Source organism: Polyodon spathula, chromosome 17, assembly GCF_017654505.1.
Source record: "Polyodon spathula isolate WHYD16114869_AA chromosome 17, ASM1765450v1, whole genome shotgun sequence".
NCBI classification, from domain to species: domain Eukaryota; kingdom Metazoa; phylum Chordata; class Actinopteri; order Acipenseriformes; family Polyodontidae; genus Polyodon; species Polyodon spathula.
In genome coordinates, this window is record NC_054550.1 from 20738670 (window position 1) to 20765836 (window position 27167).

The window sequence follows — 27167 nt, forward strand, 5'->3', positions numbered from 1 at the left end:
GAGGTCTTACTAGTGCATTGTACAGTTTTAACATTACTTCCCTTGATTTAAATTCAGCACTTTTCACAATGTATCCGAGCATCTTGTTAGCCTTTTTTATAGCTTCCCCACATTGTCTAGATGAAGACATTTCTGAGTCAACAAAAACTCCTAGGTCTTTTTCATAGATTCCTTCTCCAATTTCAATATCTCCCATATGATATTTATAATATACATTTTTATTTCCTGCGTGCAGTACCTTACACTTTTCTCTATTAAATGTCATTTGCCATGTGTCTGCCCAGTTCAGAATCTTGTCTAGATCATTTTGAATGACCTTTGCTGCTGCAACAGTGTTTGCCACTCCTCCTACTTTTGTGTCGTCTGCAAATTTAACAAGTTTGCTCATTAATGTAGATTAGGAATAGCAGAGGACCTAATACTGATCCCTGTGGTACACCGCTGGTTACCACACTCCATTCTGAGGTTTTTCCTCTAATCAGTACTTTCTGTTTTCTACATGTTAACCACTCCCTAATCCATGTACATGTGTTTCCTTGAATCCCAACTGCGTTCAGTTTGAGAATTAATCTTTTGTGCGGGACTTTGTCAAAAGCTTTCTGGAAATCTAAATAAACCATGTCATATGCTTTGCGATTATCCATTATGGATGTTGCATCCTCTAAAAAATCAAGCAAGAAGCGCTGCTTCTTTGTGGAATGAGTATAAGTGGTAGGCAATGCTGTACTGAGAATGGGAGCCTTTGTAATATTTGTTTAAAATTATACACTGTTCCATTGGTAGGATATAGAATTAGAAATGAGTGAAAAAGATTCCACTTGTCGCAAGATGATTATTACATGGTAGCGCCTGTGATACACATATTGTTTGTATATACACAGGTAGTGTCATAAAATACTTGTACATAATATCAATTTTTTAATTAGGTGGGAATAAATCACTGAACGTATTTTATTTTACGAGCAGTCATTTCTACATAACATCCCGTAAGTGCGAGACCCCGCCCCTTACTATGGTCTCACACACTCAAGCCCGAAAAGGGGTAAGGGGCGGCGCTCCATCTCGCAGTCAGCTACAGACCGGGGTTGCTGCTGAAGAGAAAGACGTTTTGTTGCTGAAACGAGAAAGCTGGATAGGAAAGGTAAGCAGTGGCTAGACATGTATGCAGTGCAGGGTCGAGAAGGGCCTCTTCTATGTATGAAAGCTGAAGTGGATACAGGCTTAGATAGTGCATGTATTGTGTTTGAATAATGTCTCAAGAAAATGCATCATCCAAAACATGCCAGCCGTGGCCCGTCTGTACAGTGGTATCGATTAGAAACCTAAAGGCAAGGTATTCCTCCCTCTTTGAAACCAGTTTCAGATTATTTTTGGTGACCCTAAAAACGGTTTCAGCAAGAGGTACACGCCTACATACCGGTTGTAAATCAAATGTGATATCGAAAGGTGTCCTTTTAGATAATTTATTTATTTATTTACATTGCGCACCATAAAGTAACTGTAATGCAAACAATGCTACTGTGCTATAATACACAACAACACGTATACACATATTGAGCCACGCTGCCTAGCCATTTATTCACATGCGTTTAATATAAAACAAAAAAACAAGCCCACGGTAAAAATAAAATAACATAATAAGAATAAAAAAATATATAACTGCACTGCATTCTATTCCGCACAGTCCCTGGTTGTTGTAAAACACTGGAAATCATTTAGGTGCGCTAACTCGTGAAACAACACCTCATGTTTAATATCCACAAAAAGGCATAAATTTAGTGAGTCTGCCCGTGTTAGCTGAGTGACAGCTAGTACTATTACGCGACTGAACAGGCTAATGAATGAGTAGCAAACATAATGCAAAAATGCGCTGCTGTGATTCACAATTTCTGTTTTATTACACAGGGCACACTGTGAATTGAAGAAAACAAGCAATCTGAGGGGGGGAATGCAGTACTGATTCGTAAGGAACATTAGGTTATCTTATGTCCTTACTCGCACATCTGTCTGTGGACAGTGAGGCGAGCTGAGAGATTGGAAGAGAATATTTGTGAGCAAAGGCGTGTATTTAAGTGGTGCTTATTTAAAAATTCTAAAGTCTTACATTCATTTTACTGAGGACTTCGAGGGAGCGGGTGCTTGTTTTCACATGGAAGACGACCGAGGAGAAACTGCCGAGCACTGTGCTAATACAGACTAGTGGACCGGCAGAATACTGAACAAGTGTGCGGTCCAACCGAGTTCATTCTAAATTCCTAATGAAAGCGCACATCGCTTTATCGATAAGTATTTTCAGCAGTAAGGTAAATAAAGGCAATTTCCACTTTTGAACCTTGGTTTGGGGATTAATTAATAATCGTACAGTATTTGGTTATTACCAGCGAGACTCCTAAACATGTAAACGGAACAGAAGCCGCCTTACTAGTTACCTGCGGTATCGGTAATGTGATTCAGAGATGTTTGTAAAGACATAGGCAAACAACAAGAGACATGGAAGAGGACAGTGGGAGCTGGTCTGCTATAATTGGGAACCAAAGCGGGATCCTCACCCCAGCCACCAAGATCTGGGATTTCCACAACTCTTCCAGTCCTCTGGTTTATTGGGATAACAACAACAAGAGCGAGAATCGGATCTCCACGTTGGAAAGTCAGGGTTACAGTCAAGAGCAAACCTACCGGAACTTCACAGTCGCAGCGCAGGTGCTCATCTTCTTTGGGTCGCTGTTGGGTGAGTGGATTGCATTGCCTTGTGTTCAAGTAGAAAGGCGTGCATCGAATATAACGGTATTTATATATGACATTTGCAACCTGCGAGTGTGGATACGATTGGCTTGTGCAGCTGGTAGAGCTATATGCTGTTCCAACTGTCTTGCTCGATTGTATACTTAAGTGTGAATTACACTATGTAACACAATTTTTGTTGCTGGGTAGTAAGTGTTATTTCCTAATTGCTTATGCCTCAAAAGTATAGAAATGTTCCCCACAAACTTTGCTTTTGTGACCAGGACAGTGATATTTCAAAATATCACTATTTCCAATGGGAAAATGGGCAAATGTGTGTCTTTTCGTTCACATAAAGTCAGAAGAAAACAACATATGAATCCAAATTAACATGTATTTATACTAAAGTAATACAAAGATGACTACAAAAGATTTAGAAGTGAGTAGTTTTTCGAGATTTACAATTATACTGTATTTACAGTATAATTGTAAATCTGGAAAAACTACTCACTTCTAAATCTTTTGTTGTACACATTAAATAATAATAATAATAATAATAATAATAATAATAATAATAATAATAATAATAATAATAATAATAATAATAATAATAATAATACATTTAAGAATATATTTGTTTAATATTTTTACAGTGCCACACAGTATTTAAAAAATATTAGGCTATGTTATTTATTCTCTTTCAAAACACCTAACAGAAGAATATCTTATCAAGCTTTGTAGATACAATAAATAGTGATAAAATATTTTGAAGAATGTGATGTCCAGAAATGTCAGAATATTGAGCTTGCAGCATTTGGATATTTCCACAAACGCTATTGCGATGTCTGATTGAGCCACACTGTTAATAAACACAGCTAATCTACAGTGTAGCAGGCTGTGAGTACTACAGCAGTCAAACAAATCTCAGGCTGGTCGCATAGATAACAGTACAAGCATATCAGCAACGTACTGTACGAGAACAAAAAACTGGTGTGCTGTATATGAAACTGGAACACATCGGGATCAGTTCAGTGATCTAAATGCTTTGTGGGACTAACATAAACACTGCTACTGTTTGTGTTGTACAATTAAGACCAATACATGGATTTTGTGTATAGATAATGAAGGAGGTATGCACCTGTAATGATACAGTTTTACATAGAAACCCGCATACACAGTTGTGATAAACTTGGCGAGTGCTTTCTTTAGAACATATTAGTCCATGTGTGTCATTAGTCAGATTGGTTCATCCATTCATTTTGGGTCATCAGAATCGTCCTTATGTTTTGAACAGCAATGCGAATATAAATAATCAGCACAGTACACAGCAAATATCAAATTAGAATAGGCATGAATGATAGGGACAGTGCAATCAGCAGCACCTGCACCAGGTACTGTTTGCATTCCACTGCGATTGAATACAAATCTGATTCCAAATTAACATAGCAGTGGGATCTCTTTGTCGCATATTCGCAACCAGTTTAAAATCTAGCCCTTGGTTATTGCAACTTCAAAATGTTCCTTCGAGATTTAGTGCAGTCCATTCTGGGTATTGGAATATACTGCACGATAATTCAATTCATACATGGCGATGGATGCTTTTAATAAGGCATTGCTTCAGCACAGCATCCTTAGTTTTATTCTGGTTGGAATAACAGATATTATCAGGGATGCAGAAAGTGATCTCTGACCAAGCCAGTTAGCTTTTTTCGTTTTCTTTTTTTCTGGGACTGACTCAAGCTCTATCCATAAAACTACTAGCGCTTTTTAGTTTTAAAGGGCATGCTGTTTTAATAATGCACATAATAATAATAATGCAATTAGGCTCAGAGTTGTACTGCTGAGAGACGGTTGAATAGAACAGCTGAAGAGATTTCTTGCTGGAACATGTAACCAATTTTAGTTTTATTTTATTACAGTGTTAATAAGTCATTTAGCAGACGCTTTTATCCAAAGTGACTTACAGAGACTAGGGGGTGAATTATGCACCAACAACTGCTTCTGCAGAGTCACTAACAATAGGACCTCAGTTTTATGTCTCATCCGAGACAATGCCCTGCTACAGCAGATCTGAAAGAAAACTATTTTAGCTTGTTGTGCAAGTCTGGAGGAATTCTCAAAATAAAGGCTGTAAAAGTTTTCAAATTTTGATAGTATAAACAGCAAGGTGTCTGATAATGTAAACAGCAAACAACCGTTTACACAGGAGGTTTAAAAGTTTAATCTATTAAACACAGGTTTGCAGCCTTTGAATAGTCAAAACCTTGTTGATAGTGTGCAGGTGCAGGTGATTAAAGAACAGACAGACAATTGTAATCCAGGTGAAAATGTTTGTTTTATTTAAGTCAAAACAAACAGTAAATAATAATGGAGGTGAGTAATACAGCGGCGTGTATTACTTAATTTATAATCCCTGTGTTGCCCCGCAAATAATAATCCTGTCTTTTACTGTCCTTCTGGTTTTAACTCATTACAAACCAATGCGAAGGAATAGATTACGATTCTCCTTCCCCCTTATGACCCCTTGGTAAACGAATGAAGCTGCCTTTACAATCTGCAGCTGCTACATTGTTTCCCTTTCAGGTGAATACATTCTTACAACGGAGTCTCGCCTTTTTCCATACTGACCGACTTCCCGACCTGGGGAAAGAAGTGTCAAGCCAGCCCGTCCAAAAAAACTCTGTCCTTGCTTAGTACCCTCACAGGGAGGGAGGGAGATTTACAACCAAGGTTCGTTGTATTTCTGTGACATTACCCCTTTGAAATGGCTTGGATGAAAGATTTTACAAAAATAAAAAAACACAAACACATGAGTTGAAAAGCGAGATACCCTTTCAAAAGAAATTTTGGCTGGAATACTTGGGAAATAACGATTTGAGGAAAAAATAAAACAAAACAACAACTGTTCTGGACTATTGCTAGATTCCTTAAATCCCAAGTGTTAAGAAATGTATTTCTGTCTGATTCAAATCTCAAAGCAATCAGGATTATGTTGAAATATAGATTGCTGCTATATGTGCAGAACGGGATACAGCAAAGATAAAACAGATTGTTCTGTAACACAGCTTGGAACAGTAAAGATAAAACAGGTTGTTCTGTAACACTGCTTGGAACAGTAAAGATAAAACAGGTTGTTCTGTAACACTGCTTGGAACAGTACAGATAAAGCAGATTGTTCTGTAACACTGCTTGGAACAGTACAGATAAAACAGGTTGTTCTGTAACACTGCTTGGAACAGTAAAGATAAAACAGGTTGTTCTGTAACACTGCTTGGAACAGTACAGATAAAGCAGATTGTTCTGTAACACTGCTTGGAACAGTACAGATAAAACAGGTTGTTCTGTAACACTGCTTGGAACAGTAAAGCAGAAAAGAAATGCACATTCATTCAGCCTTATGAATTCGGACTTACTGCTGCCAAAACACTCTGCAATCCCGGTAATTCTCTTTGTGCTCAGTGTTATAGCTAATTAAGATAAAAAATCGTGGTGAGGCAAATTAAGCCAGTCATTTTGAACTGTGACTTTGCACAGGATATTGAACACAGAATGACTGATAAGCAAGCTATATTTTGATAATATAGGGCCTGGTTTTTTATTTATTTATTTATTTTTTGCATTATGCAACTTATTCTGAGCTTTTTAAAAGGTAAATCCGTATCAAAGGTCATTGTATTTGTTTCTACACCTCAGCCTTACCTGTTAATGATTCACAGTGGTTTTGAGTTCACTTGTGTCTGTATCAGATTCCACCTGGCATTATCTGTGCCTGTAGAATCCTAGTTGCCAACTTTTCAGTACTCACATGAAATCACATGATGCAGCGACCTTTCAACTCTGCTGTCCCCACCTTCTTCGTAGTAGTATGTGGCACAGAAGAGTTGAAAGGTCACGGTGTCATGTGAATAGAGCCTGCAACTAGGATTCTAGAAGTCCTACAATTGTGCAGCACAGGACATTTACAATTTCAGGTGGTATTGCACAGGGTTAATAGCAGGTTAAATGGATTTCACCAAAGTGAAAATAGTCTGATAATCTATGGAATAATTATAAGGAACTTCCACAAAAGGGAATATAGGTAGGTTCTATATTGGGTTTACATATTTTCTCTTGTAATATCAATGACTAGTATCACAGATCCTGATTAGTACTATCCTTGGACTAACATCCATTGGTAAGTTTTGGTGGATGAAAAAAAGGTGATTGGATTGACACAGAGATCAGACAGGTTACCTGTTGTTTACTTGACTGAAGATTACTTTCACTTGGTTGAAGCAGATATTTTACCAACTTGTTAAAATAGATTTAAATAAACATTAATTAAAAAAAATAGTAATTTAAGTCATGTAGCATACTTTACTAACTCAAAATACCCCAGCTTAGCCCAATAAGAGATGTTAACAGCATGTTACTTTGAATTGTTGTTGATTTGCCATAATGATCTGAAATTACTTGACCTCTTTGCATCTTGGCAGATCATACTGCACGGGATTACTCAGTGTGTTCATTAATTTAATGGCAGCATGCTGGTTTTATCTTCCAGTTAGTTATAATTATCAGACATTCAGTTCTAGTGTTATGCTTGTGACATGAAGAGACGCTTTGTCACCGAGCAAAACAAAAAAAGAGTTCTCACTCTTCAGGAGGAATGCGGGAGAATCAGCTCGGACTAGCGGTCAATCCGTGCTCATTGGAAACGAGGTATACACTATGTTTGTCTTATGTTCTTGGCAATGAAATAATCACATTTCTTATGAGATTCATCTCTATTTAATATTTAATACAATACTGAAATAGTTTTGTTTTTGGTTACGGTAGGATTGAACTAAAATTAATTATTCATTTTTCAATTATCCGCTATGAAGGATCGTGATTAAATAATGTTCTAGCTCTTGTTACTGTATTTACTGTATTTCAAATATGCCAGCTCTGGATCGCAACCCTTATTTCAGACCCCTATAAAAAGATTTGAGTTAAAAAACCCTGTTATTACTGGTGCAAGCATTACATTTTAGCAGATGAATTAACAAACAAACAAACTAGTAAAAAAACAGGAAGAAAGACACTTAGTAGTAGAGTAGGAGTCTTCGTAGTTTAACTACCCAACTGGAAAAGGTTGCTACCTTCTCGACATACAAACCATTTGAATGCTAGAGTCTGTGACAACTGTATTATTATTAGTATAGTATCGGTCTCAGCTGTATTATTTGTAGTATTTCTCAGATGTGTTGTGGGGATCAAACTGAAGACGGCACCACTCATCAGTGCCATCACATTGGCTTTTTGTTTCTGATAGAGGCGCGTTGTGAGATTAGAGGTTAATGACTCTGACTGCCCACTTTGTGAAATCTATCACCTGAGCTCAATGTAGTGTATAGACACTGTCCTGTGCCTGATTTGTATTCCACAGCTATGAGAAGGATCTAAAGGTATGTTAGAGTTACTGATAATGGGGACGTTTGGGAAAATGACTGCAGAATTGAAAATTGATACAGGGACCTCCTTACAAAATGACAACAAACTGCTGTAACACTGTCAGTAGGATGCAGGGCCATCATGTTCAGTCAGGTCTGCACTGGTTCGACTTGAGGAAGGTGTTTAAACTGTTTTAGAGGGATCAGTGATTGTACCTCATTGGTCAGCAGCCTCTAATTACTTTAGGGAGGTCGGAGGTAGAAACCAGCAGCAATAATAATAATACCTACAGTTGCCAGCAACTTTACTGCTTCCAGTACCAGTACCAGTACCAGTAACAGTACCAAACACTTTAGCAAATACTGCAGAATGCCAGTACCAATACCAAACACACAATGCCATGACTCTACGTGTACTCTATAATGAGTTATAAGCCAGTTTTACATTTGACCTTTAGAATAGGTCAAAGGTCATGGGCAATTACATTTTTTATAGAGCATACATGGGTTACTATATGTGTTCTATAGTAACCATGGCCCTATTTGCACTCTATATGGATTTATTGGCCAATTTTGTACGTTGATGATGTCATCCTAAGTGGCCACCATTTTTTTATTGTAGCAACTTCCCTTGCCCACATATTAAAGACAACCATATACAACCGGCATACCACACAACCTTTCAACTTCTTACGAACACCAGTTAATCTAATTGTTTTTTTTTCAATCCAATATGGTGGCCAAACCATGTGACCTACGACATACGTTTAATTAACCCAATGGGGTTCAATGTTGGACCAGGGTCACGCAGGTGTGACAACCAAAACGAATAAGGAGAAGGTGAAAAAACAAAAGTGTGCAGGTTTTAACTGCGGCTCGTTGTTCCCTCTAGCGGTGGAAGCCCAGAGAAACAGGCACTGTTCTATACCTCTCTTGTGTACTGTGGGACGGCTCAGTCCCGCTACGCTAACTATCTCTCTTAGATAGACGAAAAGTAAAAACTGGGGCGTGGATTGCTTGCACCATCGGTCTGTGGATCTTATGCTGGAGCTGCCACTTTGTCTCTTCAACTCGCTGATCTAGAGTTTCTAGTTTCACTTTTTGGATCAGGATTCCGCCATGAAGTCACGCTCCACCGTACTCCCCGCATGAGAGGATACAAAACAGTGCCTTTTTATTCAGTCATACACCCCGTATAGTCCCACCCCCCAGCCAATGAACATCAGCCAAATTCCTCACAGCTGATTCCTGTCAACCAAGTATTGCCTGACAGCGTGGGAACATACGGGGTATCTGAATCCCCTACAAACTCATGCATGCTCCCAATGGCCAGTCCAGATCCCTCCCCTCTCACAGTGCTATTAAAAGATAATTTAAATACGATGGTGCAAGGCCATTTAATGCCTTATAAGTAAAAAGCAACACCTTAAAATCTATCCTGAATCGGACCGGAAGCTAGTGCAGAGATGCTAGCACAGGAGTAATGTCATCTCGTCTCTTAGTCCCGTTCAAAATTATAGCTGCAGCATTTTGTATAAGTTTCAGTACCAGAGAGCATTATAATAATCAATTCTAGAAGATACAAAAGCATGCATCAATCTCTCGGTATCTGAGTGGGAAATAATACTTGTCAATTTGGCGATATTTCTTAGATGATAAAATTTTTTTTTAGTAATATTCCTGACGTGTTTCTTAAAAGAAAGATTTGGGTCGAAGATCACACCCAAATTTTTCATTTTGTCTGCAAGTTCATAAGAGAAGCCACCAAGGAGGAAATCAGACATAGTACTTTGGTGCTTTTGAGACAGTTGCTTGTGGAACATCATCAGTACAGAATATTGGGAGAAGACCATATTGAAGGTTGGACTGGAGACACGACGAGGAAGAATTAGTACAGTACGTTGTGCGGTTTGGATACAGAAGCTCCATGCCAACTGAGCTTCCACTACTAGCCCATTGTCAGACCACTGCCTTGTAACTGAAACAGGGAGATACAGCTTTTATATATTACAAAGTCTGGCAAGCTTTATGAATAAAATCAGTCATGCAGACTGTTTACACAAAATCTATTCAGGGCTTCTGAGTTTAGGATTAAAGACGATTTCTACCCATTGAATCGCATTTATAAAAAGAGGGTTATATCTGATTTCACCTGGTAACAAATTATCACAGATATTCATCTTTTGAGTGTGTGGAGTTGAAGCTCGATTAAACTTGTTATTTAAGAATTAACAATTGAACCAGAGAATTGGAAAATGATGAATGCATTGAATAGCCCTTGTGTAGTGGAGGGTATTGCTGTAGATGACCAACATGCTAAACATGCTGCCACATACTGTACATGTTTGCTGTCTTTGCTTAGAATAGATCATTATTACATAAATGCATTAATGGCTCCTGTTCATTATTCTTTCTTCAAATAATGTAAGCTTTCCTTTATGACAGTAGAGTCAGGTATTTAATAGGGTCTTAAAAGCATGTGTAGGGCTTTATGAGTACATAATCAATTTACATCAGTGAATTGAACAAATAGATTAGTATTCTACCACCTATTTCTCTTAGTCTGAGTCTTTTAAATTGAAATCATACTGTGTTCAAAGCTTTCATGATGCACTGTTCCGGAGTTTCATAGTTAAAATAAAAAATAAAAAAAAAAAAAATATATATATATATATATATATATATATATATATATATATATATATATATATATTTATTTATTTTTTTTAAAGAAAGTATTGCCCTGATTTAACTTGCATAGAGTTAAGCATTAAGACACGACAGGGGGTGTGATTAATATAGGAACGAAGTTCCTTTCCCTTTCAAATCCTGGCTGCCAAATACAAAACTTCATTCTAAATCATGTTTATACTCTACTTGAGTCCTCCACAATGTAGACATGTTTATTATAACACGGAAGTTTGAATGGTGTTTTGAAGAGTGCTCCCTTAAACCATGCAGTTGTATAATACATATTAAACCCATTGAAAATATAAATCTATTTTTTATAACAACCGTAAGAGATGATTTTTTGTTCCTTAGCCACTCCAGTGTAGCTTTGGCTGTGTGATTTGGGTCGTTGTCATGCTGAAAGGTGAACTTTCATCCCAGCTTTCTTGCAGAGGGCAGCAGGTTTTCCTCAATGACTTCTTTGTACTTTGCTTCATTCATTTTCCCTTCTGTCCTGACAAGTGCCCCAGTCCCTGCCGATGAGAAACATCCCCATTACACGATGCTGCCACCACCATGCTTCACAGTGATGGTGTTCTTTGAGTGATGCGCTGTGTTGGGTTTGCACCAAACATAACGCTTTGCATTTAGGCCAAAAAGTTCAATTTTAGTTTTGTAAGACCACAAAACTTTTTGCTACATGGCTACAGAATCTCCTGAGGGTTTTTTTGCATACTTCAAACAGGATTCAAGGTGGGCTTTCTTGAGTAATGACTTCCTTCTTGCCACCCTACCACACAGGCCAGGTTTGTGGAGAGCTTGGGATATTGTTGTCACATGCACACTTTGACCAGTCTTGCCATAAAAGCCTGTTGCTCTTGTAAAGTTGCCACTGGCCTCTTGTTAGCCTCTCTGATCAGTCTCCTTCTTGCTCGGTTATACAGTTTGGAGGGACAGTCTGATATAGGCAGGGTCTTGGTGGTGCCGTGCATCTTCCACTTCTTAATAATCGCCTTGACCGTGCTCCAAGGGATAGTCAATGCTTTTGATATTTTTTTATACCCATTACCTGATCTGTGCTTTTCAACAACTGTCCTGGATTTTCTGGAGTTCTTTTGAAAGTTCCTTGGTGCTCATAGTTGAGTCTGCTTTGAAATGCACTACCCAGCAGAGGGAACCTACAGGGACACAGTTTATCCTGAAAGGATCCTATAGGAACTGCTGAATTTATCCTGAAATCATGTAAATCACTACAATTTAACACAGGTGGAGGCCACTTAACTTGCTGTGTGATTTTGCAGGCAATTGGTTACACCTGAGCTAATTTAGGATTGCTATTACAAGGGGGTGGACATTTATCCAACCAAGCTATTTTAGTTTTTATTTTTAATTAATTTTCTACAAATTTTTTTCACTTGGAAGTTGTGGGGTAGGATGTGTAGATAAATGAAAGAAACTATTTTAATGCATTTTAATTCCAGGCTATAAGGCAACAAAAGGTGAACATTTTGAAAGGGGGTGTAGACTTTGTATAGGCACTGTATACTTACACTGAAGCAACACGCTACCATGAAAAAGCACTGTGATAAAGCAAGTCAATCATCAGGCAGCAAACTGATTACTCAGTTGAAAGTTGTTTATCACATGGCATAAAATGACACTCCAAGTCACTAGTTTAGCGAATATGTACGCTAAAATATCAATAACGTTTGAAAACAAATGATTTAGCTGTTTTGTTTTATGTTTAAAAATATAAATATGAAAGAATTGTTTCTAAGTGTATGTGTAGAGTGGACATAACAGGTTCATTTTATACGATGACCGGTAAAATGTTTAGTGAGAGGTCATTGTGACAGGCTGCATTTTTTTCCTAGAGGAAACGCTGTTACAGTAAACAGTGATGGACCTGTTGTTAGCCTGGTTTGTCTCACCTCTCCAGCTGTGCCAGACTCTTCTCTTTCCTGTGAGCAGATATATGGTATTACTGAAAATGGGAGTGTGGTCACAGGTGCTGTCTGTAAGCATCAGTTCACTTGTGATTTGACAGTGTAAACTGTTTTTGTGTAACAGAGTTTGCTTAGCCACCTATGCGAATAACACAGTTTGCTTAAAACATAAAGAGAAGCACATCTCATTGGAGAATAAATATTGATGGTAAAATAAAAGATTGGGGCTTGTTATCGTCACAGACAGCAAATCTCCAAAGCCTCATTGTTTACTGAGAGGTGCTGTTTTATTATTACTTTTTCTTTGCTTTGATCACACTTTTAAAGTCATTTTAACTTTTGCCCAGAGTCCTTCAACAAAATCAATAACTCTGATGCTCATGTAATGGAGGAGACAGTTCTCTTTCAATTTGAAAATTGCCATCAACTAATGGGTAACTAATGGGTATCGCCGTCAAGTGATAGGATTACGCTGAGCTGCCTTTAGGCCTCCGTAGCTCTGACGTCAGCACCCCGCCCCTCGGGTGCTGAATGACTACGCAGAGCCTAGGAAGCCTAGTCTCTTTTGCTTTCAGCTGCTGATTAGGATTGAGTGTAATCTATTTGTTGTTCTACAATACTCTGATTATTAAAAAATAAAAAAATAAAATTCAGTGTTTGTACCCTCCGTTGCCTTAATTGTGCACGGGAAGCTGGCGGCTGCCCCTTCCCCGGGTTTATCTCACTGAAAACCTAGCTACGTTCGCTGAACGTGGACCGCAATTCATCGGGCTCGGTTGAATTTTGCGCCAGCCTGTACCTCTCATATTTTAGATCATCGCCTGCTAGACACTCAACAGCGGTATTTATTAGACCATAGCCTGCTCCAGACACTGGCTGCACATTGAGTTTTTTCCCTGTGTGTTGGCTTAGATCTCCCGATCTAAATTTTAATCAGATTTTCTGAGGGATTATTCCCCAAGTGTGTCTCACCACACCCTCACAGCGACATGCGCACCCGTGCACAACCATGCCCCGTGCACTCCCATGCCTCGTGCACACCCATGTCCGTGCACACCCGTTCACCGTGCCCCGTGCATATAAGTCCCTTGCTTCTCGCACCTTTTCCAAGTGCATGGACGCCATTCTGGCCCCCCTGTGGGTTCAGGGCGTTTGACTGATGAATTATCTAAACGACTGGCTCGTCTGTGCTCAGTCACAGGAGCAAGCTCTGAAACATACGGCGTTGGTCACAGACCACCTCCAGCGGCTTCGTCAGGGGACAACCATGGGTTCCATCTTCCAGAGGGAAGTAATCACCACAGACGCCTCCAACCACGGCTGGGGCGCAGTCTGCAACGGTGTGGGGACTCTGGGAGTGTGGACGGGGCCTTGGGCCTCAGCCCACATCAATGTCCTGTAACTCAGGGCAGTAGATCTCGACCTACAGCACTTTCTTCTGGTGGCCCGGAACAGACACTTGCTGGTGCGGTCAGACAACACCATGGTCGTGGCATATATCAATATATATATCAGGGCACCCTGAGATCTCCGAGCCTTCACCGCATGACGGTTCGGCTGTTATTGTGGTCGCAGCCCCGGCTGGCTTCTCTTCGAGCAGTCAACTTACCTGGCCGACTCAACCACGCCACGGATCTCCTCTCCAGAGGAGGTCCCCTGGCCTCGGAATGGCGTCTCCATCCCAGGGCGGTGGAACGCATCTCTTCGCCTCGCGGGAGTCTACGCACTGCCCTCTTTGGTTCTCGATGAGAGACCTCGACAGTACCTTAGGAGTCGACGCCCTGGCCCACGTGTGATCCGCTTGTCTCCTATATGCCTTCCCACTGATAAAACTTCCAAGACAAGGTCATGGTAGAGAAAGCTACAGTGCTTCTGGTAGCTCCTCGGTGGCCCCGAAGTACCTGGTTTTCGACCCTGGTGCAACTCCTGCACGGCCAGCCGAGGCAGATGCCCCTGCGGGCAGATCTCCTCTCTCAGGCCCAGGGCGATCTGTGGCACCCGAACCCCCAGCTGATGCAGCTATGGGTCTGGCCCCTGAACGGGAACGCCTGTCAGCTCTAGGGCTGTCAAAGGCAGTTATTGCCACTATTCAGAGCGTGAGAGCTCCCTCTACCAGGTCACAATACGCGTATAAGTGGCAGTTATTTCAGGACTGGTGTCTGGCCCAGAGCCAGGACCCAGTTACCTGCCCCATGGCAGTTAACTTACAGTTTCTCCAGAGACTATTAGATGACGGTAGGTACCCTTCCACATTGAAGGTGTACCTGGCAGCCATATCTGCTTGTCACACGCGGATAGATGGGTTATCGCCTGGAAAGCATTTCCTGGCGTCCCAATTTCTTAAGGGTGCAAGGAGGCTGCGTCCTCCCAGGATATCTAGCCTTCCCTCATGGCGCCTTGATGTGGTGTTGGAAGCCCTTACAAAAGCCCCATTTGAGCCACACCACACTGTGGATCTGAAGCTCATGTCCTTAAAGACTGCGTTTTTGCTGGCTATTGCTTCAGGAAAACGGGTGAGTGAGCTGCATGCACTTTCAGTGCACCCTTCTTGCAGTCTCCATGCGACCAAACTCTGCATTTTTGCCGAAAGTAATATCCACGTTCCACGTGAACCAATCAGTGGAGTTGATGGCATTCTATCCTCCTCCCTTCTCTTGTCTGGAGGACCAACTGTTGCACATTCTCTGTCCGGTGCGGGCATTGTGGTGCTATATTGACCGTACAAGGAGTGTCAGACACACTGAACAGTTGTTTGTGTGCTATGGTTCTAGGACGTTGGGTCAGGCATTGTCTAAACCGCGCCTGTCCCATTGGATAGTGGACGCCATTGCTCTGGCTTATGAATCTGCTGGCCTTTCCCCTCCGGTGCAATTGAAGGCGCATTTTATCAGGGGTATGGCGATGTCCTGGGCCCTCTTTCGAGTTGTCCCAATGTCTGAAATATGTGCTGCGGCTAGCTGGGCTATGCCACACACTTTCATGAGGTTCTGCAGGCTGAATGTGCTGGATTCCTCTGCTCCACTCTTTGGAGCTTCGGTCTTGGACTCTATTACACCAGTGGAAGAGACCACTTATTATTAGTCAGGATTAGACTCTCTTTGAGTACGCTTTCCATCGTTACCCATGTGGTAAGAGTATCCCGTACGATATCGTACTGTTAAAGACCCTCTGTTCATAGAACAGTGTTAGGACATGTGTCTTTCGAACCACACGCTGAGGCGCTGTTCCGTGTATATTTTTTACATGTAGACCAATCCTGTCCTACTGCCGCATGGTCTCCCTCGCGACTGCTTTCATACACAGTACCCATTAGTTGATGGCTATTTTTGAATTGAAAGAGAACGTAAGGTTGCAAATGCAACCCTGGTTGCCAACAAGCAGCGAGGTCGCTTCAGTAGCCCTTGCGGCCTGAAGCAAAAGAGGCTGGGCTTAATATGCTCTGCATAGTCATTCAGCACTCGAGGGGCGGGGCGCTGACATCAGAGCTACGGAGACCTAAAGGCAGCTTTTATATTAAGCTCAGCATAATCCTATCACCTGACGGCGATACCCATTAGTTGATGGCTATTTTCTCTTTCAGAGAACCGAGGTTGCATCCGCAACCTTATGTTTTCTGTTCAGCATGCACAAAAGCTCCATTCATGAAAAAAGACATACAGTACTAGTACTTTACTTATTAGCGGTGTCTTTCATGACTTCAACGCAACAATACAGCAGTGCAAAGTAACTCAAAATACTGCATTTCTGTCTCTTTCTTTCTCTCTTTCTTTCTTTCTTTCTTTCTTTCTTTCTTTCTTTCTTTCTTTCTTTCTTTCTTTCTTTCTTTCCATTTCAAGCATGATTCCACCTAATACATGTTTCAATTAAAAACATATTCAGCATCAGACAGCAAGCTTGTTGGTTGGCAGACAAGCTTGTCATTTTTGGGATTCTTGTAAAATGCTATCTTTTTAATTAGCGGCGCTCACCTTTGTGTTTGATTTCATACTTCGTTCAAAGCTCAGCCTCAGATAAAAATCTGTGATGGTGCTTTAAATATTGGGCTCATTCACCATGCTAATGCCTTTGATAATGATAAACATTAGATACAAATGTATGCATGTGGACAAATGTCATATGCATTTGCGCTGAATTATTTGAATTGCTCTAAAGGCTAAATTTGAACGAATATGGCAAAGTTTGCAAGGATCGTTAGGGTTTTGCAGTGTGCAGAATGATTCCATAAAATGCGCATATTGCTAAATGCCGATCCTCAGCAACATTAGTTGTGGGAAAGAGCTGTGTGGGGCTAGTTTACATCACAGTGCTCACGAGGCTCAACCAAAGGCACCCTTTACTTTTCAAGCCCCTCAGCTGGACATTCTGCAAGATATAAGGACACAGCTGACTGTTGATTTTATTTTTTAATAGTGTTATTTATTTCTTATTAATATCAGAAGTAGGCCTACCGGTATACATGTTTGATCTGCATTCCATGCCATTGCCTGTACTGTGCCATGATGAGGTGAGGCAGGGTAGTTGGAAGGGGGAGACTCAACAGAAGAATGATTAGGGGATACACGTGCAGATCGGGGCTTCCAAATGGATGAGTGTTTTCGGCATTGTGGATTTGTTTTACAGGCTATACTTCTATAAATATGTGTACTGTATAGTGTTGACGGCCACAACAACAGGTTAGTGAAAAGAGACGGGGCGTGTTTGTATGCAGTGTAATTCTGAGCTACTAAAAAAGCTGATTCCTTTCTTGTTGACATATTTTATTAGCAAGCCGCTACAATATATTTAAGTTATATTTTTAATAAATACTATATTTTAATGCTGCAGTTCGGGGGTGGCAATGCTTCCGATATGTGGTGAGGTTTGATTTTGCATTCCTTGTGCAGGTTACATTTGTGTGGAGAATAGGGGGATATTATGTACTGTACACTATGATAGCAACTTGTCTGGGTAATGGTAACTGTCCATTGTTCTGCATTCTCGCTTGACTGTTGTGTAGGTCATGGCAATTGTTTTTCATGGTGCTGATTGCAGACTTTGCAAGGAATGGCTGTTACTGCACTACACTTGCTCTTCATTCTGAATGATTAAGAACCACAAGGGTCTGGATGTGGAATAAGAGCCCTTGGATTTAGCATGAAATCTGATAGAAACCATTTGAGCCTCTACTGCTTCTTAAATTAATCATGCCCTTTGGGAGCTCAGGATACATTCACAAGGAGCTCAGAGAGCCAGCCTAGCAACTGCACTGCAAATTCCTTTTATGATTATTAAAATGACTGTTATTATTGCACAAAAGTAGCTATTTAGAAGTGCTAACCATGCCTTTAAAGCCTGTTTTAATGGATTAAATTCAAGTTTAATATTCACAAAACTGGTTTCATTTTACAGTAAAATAATATTCCTGATAGGGTTGAAAAAAAAAAATCCAGTCAGGAAACTCATGCAATAGATTATTTTTTAAAGCTTAAACTAGACAACATGACTACAGTATACATAAATCACTGACATTTTCTTTAAAATTCACGGCAGTGTCATGGGTAAAGTATCGTATTTTGCTGAATGTTCACGGGACTATTTTTTAAATTATGTGTGCAGAATATTTAAAAAAAAAACAAAAACATAAAATAAAGAGATAAATGCAGAATGTCAAAGTTATTCAAGCACTTTACTATAGCTTGTGAAACAGTGTTGTAATTAACAGCCTGTAGGTAAAGTGTATCTTCATGGACAGCTTTCAGTTCTAAATCAGATGCTTTACGTAATCTGCATCAGATCTGCCGAGATGTTTTGCTCCTCTCTCTTACTGTGGATTTGTCCATAAGTTAACTCTCATTGAAACTCTCCTTCTATATGGTGGGCATGAATATCAAAGGTAAGCTCTGTTTTAGCTCAGGGAAGCAAAACGAAAATGTAAGGCCTAAAAGAGATCTGATAACATTTTACATGAAAAACCACCATACAGCTAATATTATCAACATGGTTATTGAGGTAACAGGTATCCACGGCTAAACAAAGACCAGTACCTTCCCCCTAATAAATACTATAATTCACTTCTAAATAAAGATATATTTGGAAGCTCAGTATGCCATATATGGCTAATTTGGACAGTACTGAATTAACATGCTTGTGTTACAATGTAAGGCCATTACACTTGGCCACCCAATGTTCAGCTGCATTTCCTCAATTGTATGTTTCAAAGAATTAGACCCATGGGGGTGAAGGTGTCTGTACTGTTGTTATAGATAGCATCGTATGACCTTCGACATTGTAAGTTGCTCGCAGAATCGACAAAACAAAAAGATTTTCATCGTAATGTACAAACATTTTTTAATACAACGTTGCAGAGACAATGTTCTATATATATATATATAATATATATATATATATATATATATATATAATATATATATATATATATATATTTCCAAAGTTTTTTTAATGAAATTGATACAGATTCATCAACACGGACAAGGTTTGGACAAACAATGCAGACAGATGTAAAAAGCAGGATTTATCAAATATCTCAAATATAAAAGCTGCATTTGTTCTAGACAGCAGACTTTATAGTTTTTACTATTATTATTATTATTATTACTTTATATTTTACTTCAATAGAGGCAGGATTGGAGTTTCTAGGTTGGCAGGTGCTTCCCTTTAAAACCATTTTGACGAACAAACTGCTGGAGTGTACATTTGTCAAAATACAGAAGGTGGTAGCGAGTTGGATTTAACATTATCTAATATTTACAGAATCAGTAATCACTGGGGTACTCGCCAGTACAAATGTCCATCTGAAAAAAAATCAAACTATGAAATGCAATAAGGTTTAAATAAATATTTATATCATACACCTTACCAATTATAAACTCAATCTATACATCCCACAATTGAAACTGTCTCCTAAAGTACAGTATACAAGAAGTTTAAACTCATGTTTCAGTTTAAGGTTTGTTGATATTATATCAATATTAGGATATAAAAAGTACTTTTTCATAAGCACATTCCTCCATAGTTGTTATGGTAACCTTTATAGTAAAGCAGGTCTTGTTTACCCTCCACAGAGGTAGAGCCGAATAAATACAGCCAAATGCTCACAACTGACAGCAGTGGGAGGTTATAATTGCCATCTTCAAGCTCTGGATAGCATGAAAACCTCCTCTCTCTTGGCACCTGTCCTGTAGATGTAACTCACTCTGCATGTCAGAGGTACAGAATGGGGAATAGTGGATCACCATCAGAAAGTGCATTACAAAATACAGTAAAAAACAATGCATAATACATTAAATACAAGGCTAGGATGTGAAAAATTCTAAAACACTGTGGATGCGTACGTCATATAGAATCATAATAAGATACAGTGAAAGATCAGAGGTAGCAGAGACACAGTATGTGTATGTCATATAGAATCACAAGAATACAATACAGTGAAAAAGCAGAACAGATATTAGGCCACCATAGAGAGAGTTGCAGTCGAGTCGAGAGGAGACAAATGCATGACAGAGCATCTCCGTATCCGGGAGGGAAAGGCAGGGACAGACTTTTCAGATGTTTCGAATGTGGTAGTGGGAAGATTTGACCGTAGAGGAGATGTGGGCATCAAAGGAGAGGTTGCTGCCCAGAAGTACACCAAGGCTTCGTACTGTGGGGAAAGTAAGCAGCAGACAGTTTCCAAGGTTCAGGGCAGCTATATTGAGATTCTTAAGTTGAGTTTTAGATGCTACTAGAAGGAGATCAGATTTGAGCTGAAGAAAATGGGCAGGCATCCAGGCCTTGATATCTTGAATGCAAGCCGAGAGCTAGACCATGGCAGAGGGACATCCAGGGTCGAGTTTTAAGTAGAGCTGGGCATCATCAGCATAGGAGTGAAACATGAGTCTGTGTTGGCGGATGAGGTGACCCAAGTGAAGCATGTAGATCCGTGAGGGACACAACAGACTGCATGCATCCAGATAGGTAAGAGGACATTCCAGAGATCCCAACATACTTCCCAGTTATATAAGCAGTGCAACTGTTCAACAACAGACATTTTGATTTCCTGAGGTCACTTTAACTTATGTTACTGTTGTCTGATGCCAGTACTTCAATAGGCTCTAGCTAATTCACTTAAATCCGCCATTTTATAAAAAGGTATCTGGAATGATGCTAGGTTCAAGAAAGTGAGCTTGCCTTACTTTCAAGTACTGTAGTCTGTTACTGTTTAACTTCCCTAGATAATCTCCCCTCTGCAGTGTCTTCAGGGTCAAAGCATGTTCCTGGTTACAAAGCAGTCAAGAAAGACTGAAGGGTGGAAGCAACCACACTCTCCTGGTGAAATGGCCAAGAAAATAGTCTGTAATATGGTCTGTGCAGGGCAGGTGGAGTAACACTAAATGGGAAGGAACAGGCAGGTCTGAAAAGTGCTGCTTTTGCTCTCCTCAGGTAACGTCATGGTGCTGTGGTCGACCTGCCGAACGACAGTGTTCAAAACTGTGACCAATCGCTTCATCAAGAACCTGGCATGCTCTGGTATCTGTGCCAGCCTGGTGTGCGTGCCCTTCGACATCGTCCTGAGTGCCAGCCCGCAGTGCTGCTGGTGGGTCTACACCCCACTCTTCTGCAAAGTCATCAAGTTCCTGCACAAGGTCTTCTGTTCAGTGGGCATCCTCAGCTTCAGTGCAATCGCCATGGACAGGTGAGCCTGCAGACAAAACACTCAGCACCAACAAAGACAGGTGCTGAGATGAACAATATCCGTTCAATTTGAATTAGAAGGAAAATAAAACAAAAATGTGTACCATATTACAAGAAAAATAACTAGTATCCCATGCAAATACTTAAAGGAGAGAAACACCCTGTACAGCAGAATGTGTGTTACTTATTTAGGAATTGGTTTCCTTTGTATCTTTTTGACACAGTCATTTATAAATTCTGTTTAATTATCCATTATAAAAGTTTACCACGGTACATTTACAGTTTTTGCATAGTTCACCATGGTTTGCAATGTTTTTTTTGTCTTTTAATGTGCCTTACCATGCCTCTCTGGGCTTTACACTACTGCTTTTTACTATGTTTTATTACACTTTGCTATGATTTTCCTATGGTAAGCAGTGTTTGTTTGAATATTGAAGTATTTGTCCCAGCACTAGTAAATACATGAATCTGTATAGAGCCAATAGCTTTAAATGACATTTATTTTACTGTTCCTTTACCTTTTTATGTTGTTCACGAGCAGATCTTCATTTATGGTTGCCTGTCATAGACATATGTAATACAGGCTAGAGCATACAAAATGTCTTTATATTAGTGAGCGCCAACTAGTGCCCAGTAGTGTATTGCCTGCAAAACTAAAGGAAAAAATAAAGGAAACTTGTTAAGAGGCATATCACTAGATGACCTGGCTTGTACTACTAAAAAGGCTCACGTTTCTTTATATTTCCAGTATTATTTTATAATATCATCACTGCGAAAAAATCAGTTTTAATAAAGTGCACATTTCACTAAAGATTAGATCTCCAAACAGTTCAGTTGAGAATTGCAAAAATAAGAATAAAAAGCTATTTTTTTCCACCTTAATAACTTGTTTCATTAATAATTAGTGTGATAGCAAACCAAATGTGAGCAGTTCTCACCAATCCAATCTCTTACATTAAAAGATTCCCTCTTCACTGTCAACCTCACAATTGAAAACAGCAATCCTGAAATAAGAAGGGAGGCAGCGAGCAGCTTGTAGGATCATGAATAAAAGATGACAGGAATGCCATCTGTTTTTTTTTATGAAAAGAGCTCTGCAGTGCATGCTGAGAGCATTAATGACGGGTGTCACTGCAGTGTTTCTCAGACATTTTGTCTCTGTTTCTCCATCCATTTGATTTAATGGCTTGGCCAGGAGGGCAGAGTCAGTGTTCTAATGCAGTGGTCCCTCTGGCCCTTCTACAGATAGGGAGGGTTTACTACCAGCAAATAAGGGCTAAGACTATAGCAGACATTTCTATGCTTATGGCTGTAGGTTATCAACAGTCTTAAGACCTGCTGTATCTGTAGATAGCAGCCAAGCTGCTTATCAGATACTTAGGTGGATGGTTAGCAGTTATTGATATTGTTACAGGTACAATGTTAGCTTGTTGTGACTGGGACAATAACCTCAAAAAGGAAACACTGCAGAAATAGAAAAATAGACCATAGTTTCCTTGCTGGAGGAAGCGTCACAATAATGAAGGGTGTAACTGAAATATTCGTTGACTTGAGTTTCTTTTAGGTTTTACATCAGGGTGCATACCCCTAGTGATGGGGGTATATGAGGCTCCTGAATGTTTTACACACCACTAGAGAACCAAATCCAGTTCTTATGAACTAGGAAGCACACATTTTTGAGAGTTTCATAATCTGAGGGTATATGGACAGTTACGCATTATCATAGTTGACCACAACTTCACTCCTCACTGTTTTTTCACAGCGTATGATATTTTACTTTTGGTTGAGAAAAAGGATCCTCTTATGTTAGCACGCATTTCCATTCCAGAGCACGAGAGAGTATAGAAGGCAATGTAGTGTCAACAAGTCCTGGGTATTTTTTTCTGTATGTGTTTAAAACTTTCTGATGAAATTAGTTTAGTAATAGCAGTGTAAAGCATGGCCGATGATTTGAATGGCAAATGGTACAGAAAGACAGCACCACACGATGAAATGAAAATGCAATTCATCCTAATACATAGAATAATAATGTGTACAGAGATCAGCGTAAGATCTTCAAAAGGTGTAATCTCATACAGGAAACCCATTGGAAATGTTTGCTTGTCATGTAATACTACTCAGTGTTATTGCAAAGTGTCTTGAGCCACCTCGCTCTGTATATACAATTAAGCAATAAACATGTAAAGCTAAGAATTTAGCTGCTTTAAGGTAAAGATCATGATCCTCTTGCGAGCCATAGAGAGAAAATGTCTTCATCAAATGTTGAACCTGTGATCAAGTTCTACAATGACTAGGTGTTTGTGCGCAATATAGGATACAGTAAACTAGTCATTTGCCACTTTCTTTATGGTAAGTAATTACCTTTTCAAAATCTAGGGTCTGCTTCTGATGTCAACATTTTTATGTATGCCTTGAGGGATGGGGGGGTCAGATGGGGGTCTAGAAAAAGAGTACGCGGTGTATGCTAGCTGTAATTGATAATAATTATGGATGAGCCTTAATGCCCTCATGGGTCATATAAATTGGATTGGAGTGGGGCTATGACAAGAAGCATAGTTATGAGCGAATGCATTAAATTCATCTGAATTAAGTTGGCACCCAGATTGGTGGAAAGGGAGGTTATAAAAAAAAACAAAAAAAAAAACAGTAGTTGCTATTGAACAGTATAATAATAATCTATTGTAAAAATCTTGAAATAGACAGGGGGAGGCTGAACTAAACTAAAAAAAAAAAATATATATATATATATATATATATATATATATATGCTTATTGCTTTTATTGCTTAATTGTATATACAGAGCGAGGCAGCTCAAGACACTTTGCAATAAAACTGAGTAGTATTACATGACAAGCAAAAATTTCCAATGGATGAATTGTATTTTCATTTCATCGTGTGGTGCTGTCTTTCTGTACCATTTGCCATTAAAATCATCGGCCATGCTTTACACTGCTATTGCTAAACTAATTTCATCAGAAAGTTTTAAACACATACAGAAAAAAAAAAATACCCAGGACTTTAAATATATACTGACTTTTTGAAACTAACCCTGTTGTGTTTGGTTAACAGGTACTATTCAGTGTTATACCCCTTGGAAAGGAAAATATCAGATTCCAAGTCCAGAGACTTGGTCATATATATCTGGGTGCACGCGATGGTAGCCAGTGTCCCTGTATTTGCAGTCAGCAATGTTGTGGACATCTACGCAGCATCCCTGTGCACCGAGACTTTGGACTATTCAGTTGGCCACTTGGTGTACGTCCTAGCCTACAACATCACCACTGTCATCCTGCCTGTGGTGGTGGTTTTCATCTTCATGATGCTAATCCGCAGAGCCCTGAGCACCAGCCAGAAGAAAAAGGTCATCATCGCCGCATTACGGACTCCTCAAAACACCCTCTCCATCCCCTACGTCTCCCAAAGAGAGGCAGAACTGCACGCCATGCTGCTGTCCATGGTGCTGACATTCATCCTGTGCAGCATTCCCTACGTGACTCTAGTGATCTACAGGACCATCCTTGACATCTCCGACGTATCCGTGTTCCTGCTGCTCACTGCCATATGGCTGCCTAAAATCTCCTTGTTGGCCAATCCCTTGCTGTTTTTGACAGTTAACAAGTCGGTTCGTAAGTGCCTGGTGGGGACCATCGTTCAGCTCCACAGACGCTACAGCCGGAGAAACACAGTGAGCTTGGATGGCATCGCGGATGCTACTCAGGAGCCCAGCGTACGCTCAGGAAGCCAGCTCCTTGAGATGTTCAACATCGGACAGCAGCAGATATTCAAGCGAAGTGAGGACGAGGAGAATGAGACCAAGTCTGTGGGGTCTGGAGAGTTACGTCCCAAGGAGATCCCAACCACCAGCATGGAGATCAGGGACACCATGGTGCAGAAGTACTCTCCCCCACACAACAGCTCAGACTCGGCCACCCAGGTGGCCCCGGCTTCCCCTTTGGAGGTAGAAGACATCAATGAAAAGTATGCCATGCAGTTTGGTTTCGGGCCCTTCGAGCTCCCACCTCAATGGCTGTCAGAGACAAGGAACAGTAAGAAAAGGCTGCTGCCTCCATTAGGAAACACGCCAGAGGAGCTCATACAAACCAAGCAGCCCAAGTGCAGAGCAGAGAGGAAGATAAGCAGGAACAATAAAGTCAGCATCTTCCCCAAGGTGGACTCCTAACTTTGGATTTTAAATCAAACAAACAGACAAACAACATGGACCATGTACTTTTCCCTTTCATGTCTCTTTCTTTCTTTAAAATTGTGCCAAATATTTTTACTATGAAGCTGTTGCTCATGTGGCCATTTTAACTACAAAACTGTTTATATTTACCTTTTACTTATTTTTCTAAGATGGGTTTTGAATGCATTTAAATGTTGACAGATTACAAATGGTTGTCGTTAAATCTGCAGTTCATGAATATGCACGACCAGCCCCTTACTAGCAAAGTAAATTATGCCTACCATGCAAACTCTGAAATTGTGGTAGATCGACATAATGCTGATGAAAACATGTAAGGCAAGTGCTCAACGCCCCCAGCTAACACAGAAAAGACTTTATGATGCCAAAACGGAATGACAAAAACATTTCCCTGCTGTTTAATTACTTATTACTCGTTATTCATTTCTTCAGAAAAAAATAAATATTATTTAATAAAAAAGTAGCACATTTTATTACTCGTTATATTTCTTTCCTTGTCTTGTTCTGCGAAACATTTGTTGTGACTATTGTTTGCTTTTTAACTATATGTCTGGTAATTCATTTATTAACTGCCAAACAGGTTTTTAAAAATGTTTGTAATATAAATACATTTCATTTTTGCCATATAAACATAGTGTACTGTATATTTCCTGACTTTCAATCGTTGTGCAGTATGAAGAGAAAATCATACAAACATTTGAATTCAACAAAACCACGAATAGTAAATCAACAAAACAAAAAACAACAACAAAGAAAGGTCTATAGAAAAATGAACTATATGGTGATAAACCAGTAAACGTAAAAATAATGGGGTGATACAATAAATGTGTCCACCACTGTACGCAAGCAAACAAACAAACAAGTAAATAAATAAAAGTGATACGTACAGGCAAGTATGGGCCTTCTCTCAGTCTTGTCCTATTAAACATTAAAATAAATGCGTTTCCTGTATGACATTTTTGAATTGTATCAGCCAAATTGAGATGTGGGGATACTCATTTGTTGTTCCTATAGTACCTAGCCTTATTCAAATACAAGGCTCAGATTTGATTGCCTCACGGCTTATTATTGCCGTGAGACATCCCAGAAGAGATTGCGTCATCGGTGTTGAGGCACCGACATTAGAGCAGTCTGGCACGTCAGGGTTAAATAAGAAAAGACCACTAATGTAAGTGTACAATAGAGAAAAGGTTATTTTTTGCTAAAAGTAACTGTAATATTGTTACCCCCATTAAAAACCAAACTCGTTATATTATCATTATTGACAAAAGTAATATTATTACAGTAACGCATAACTTAAGTAGCGAGTTACCCCAACTCTGTTAAGAAGGGTAACTAAAATGATCAGGACTGCAATCAGAAATGTGAGCAACCAGGTGATTTCAGAAATCTGGTACTGATATTCACCCAGATATGTTAAGATCATCAGTTTAACCACAGTTATAGATTACACATTGACTTCGAAATATTTTAAATATTATTTATTATTCATTTAAATATAACCATATTTTTTTCTTAACCTTTTAACGATCAAATGAATCAGT

General features: G+C 39.6%; 1 protein-coding gene across 5 annotated transcripts; it reads left to right on the forward strand.

Moving 5' to 3' along the window:
- The first annotated feature begins 1041 nt into the window (after nucleotides 1-1041).
- LOC121330398 (G-protein coupled receptor 176-like) lies at nucleotides 1042-26138 on the forward strand. 5 transcript variants are annotated; one of them, XM_041276892.1, is made up of 4 exons: nucleotides 1042-1141; nucleotides 1906-2728; nucleotides 21170-21422; nucleotides 24492-26138. In XM_041276892.1, the coding sequence occupies exons 2-4, from the start codon at nucleotides 2491-2493 to the stop codon at nucleotides 25600-25602; spliced, it is 1602 nt and encodes a 533-aa protein (XP_041132826.1). In that variant the 5' UTR covers nucleotides 1042-1141; nucleotides 1906-2490; the 3' UTR covers nucleotides 25603-26138. The 5 variants fall into 5 exon arrangements, with proteins under 5 accessions (XP_041132826.1, XP_041132829.1, XP_041132830.1 ...); XM_041276895.1 differs by having other exon boundaries at nucleotides 1906-1963; nucleotides 24492-26132; XM_041276894.1 differs by lacking the exon at nucleotides 1042-1141 and adding an exon at nucleotides 1179-1333.
- The last annotated feature ends 1029 nt before the right edge of the window (nucleotides 26139-27167 follow it).

What these genes read in the sequence shown, in the direction of transcription:
- LOC121330398 (XM_041276892.1), top strand. Translation starts at nt 2,491, where the DNA reads ATGGAAGAGGACAGTGGGAGCTGGTCTGCTATAATTGGGAACCAAAGC. An exon ending in CTTCTTTGGGTCGCTGTTGG is followed by an intron (nt 2,729 to 21,169) that starts GTGAGTGGATTG and finishes TGCTCTCCTCAG; the next exon opens with GTAACGTCATGGTGCTGTGG. An exon ending in AGTGCAATCGCCATGGACAG is followed by an intron (nt 21,423 to 24,491) that starts GTGAGCCTGCAG and finishes TTTGGTTAACAG; the next exon opens with GTACTATTCAGTGTTATACC.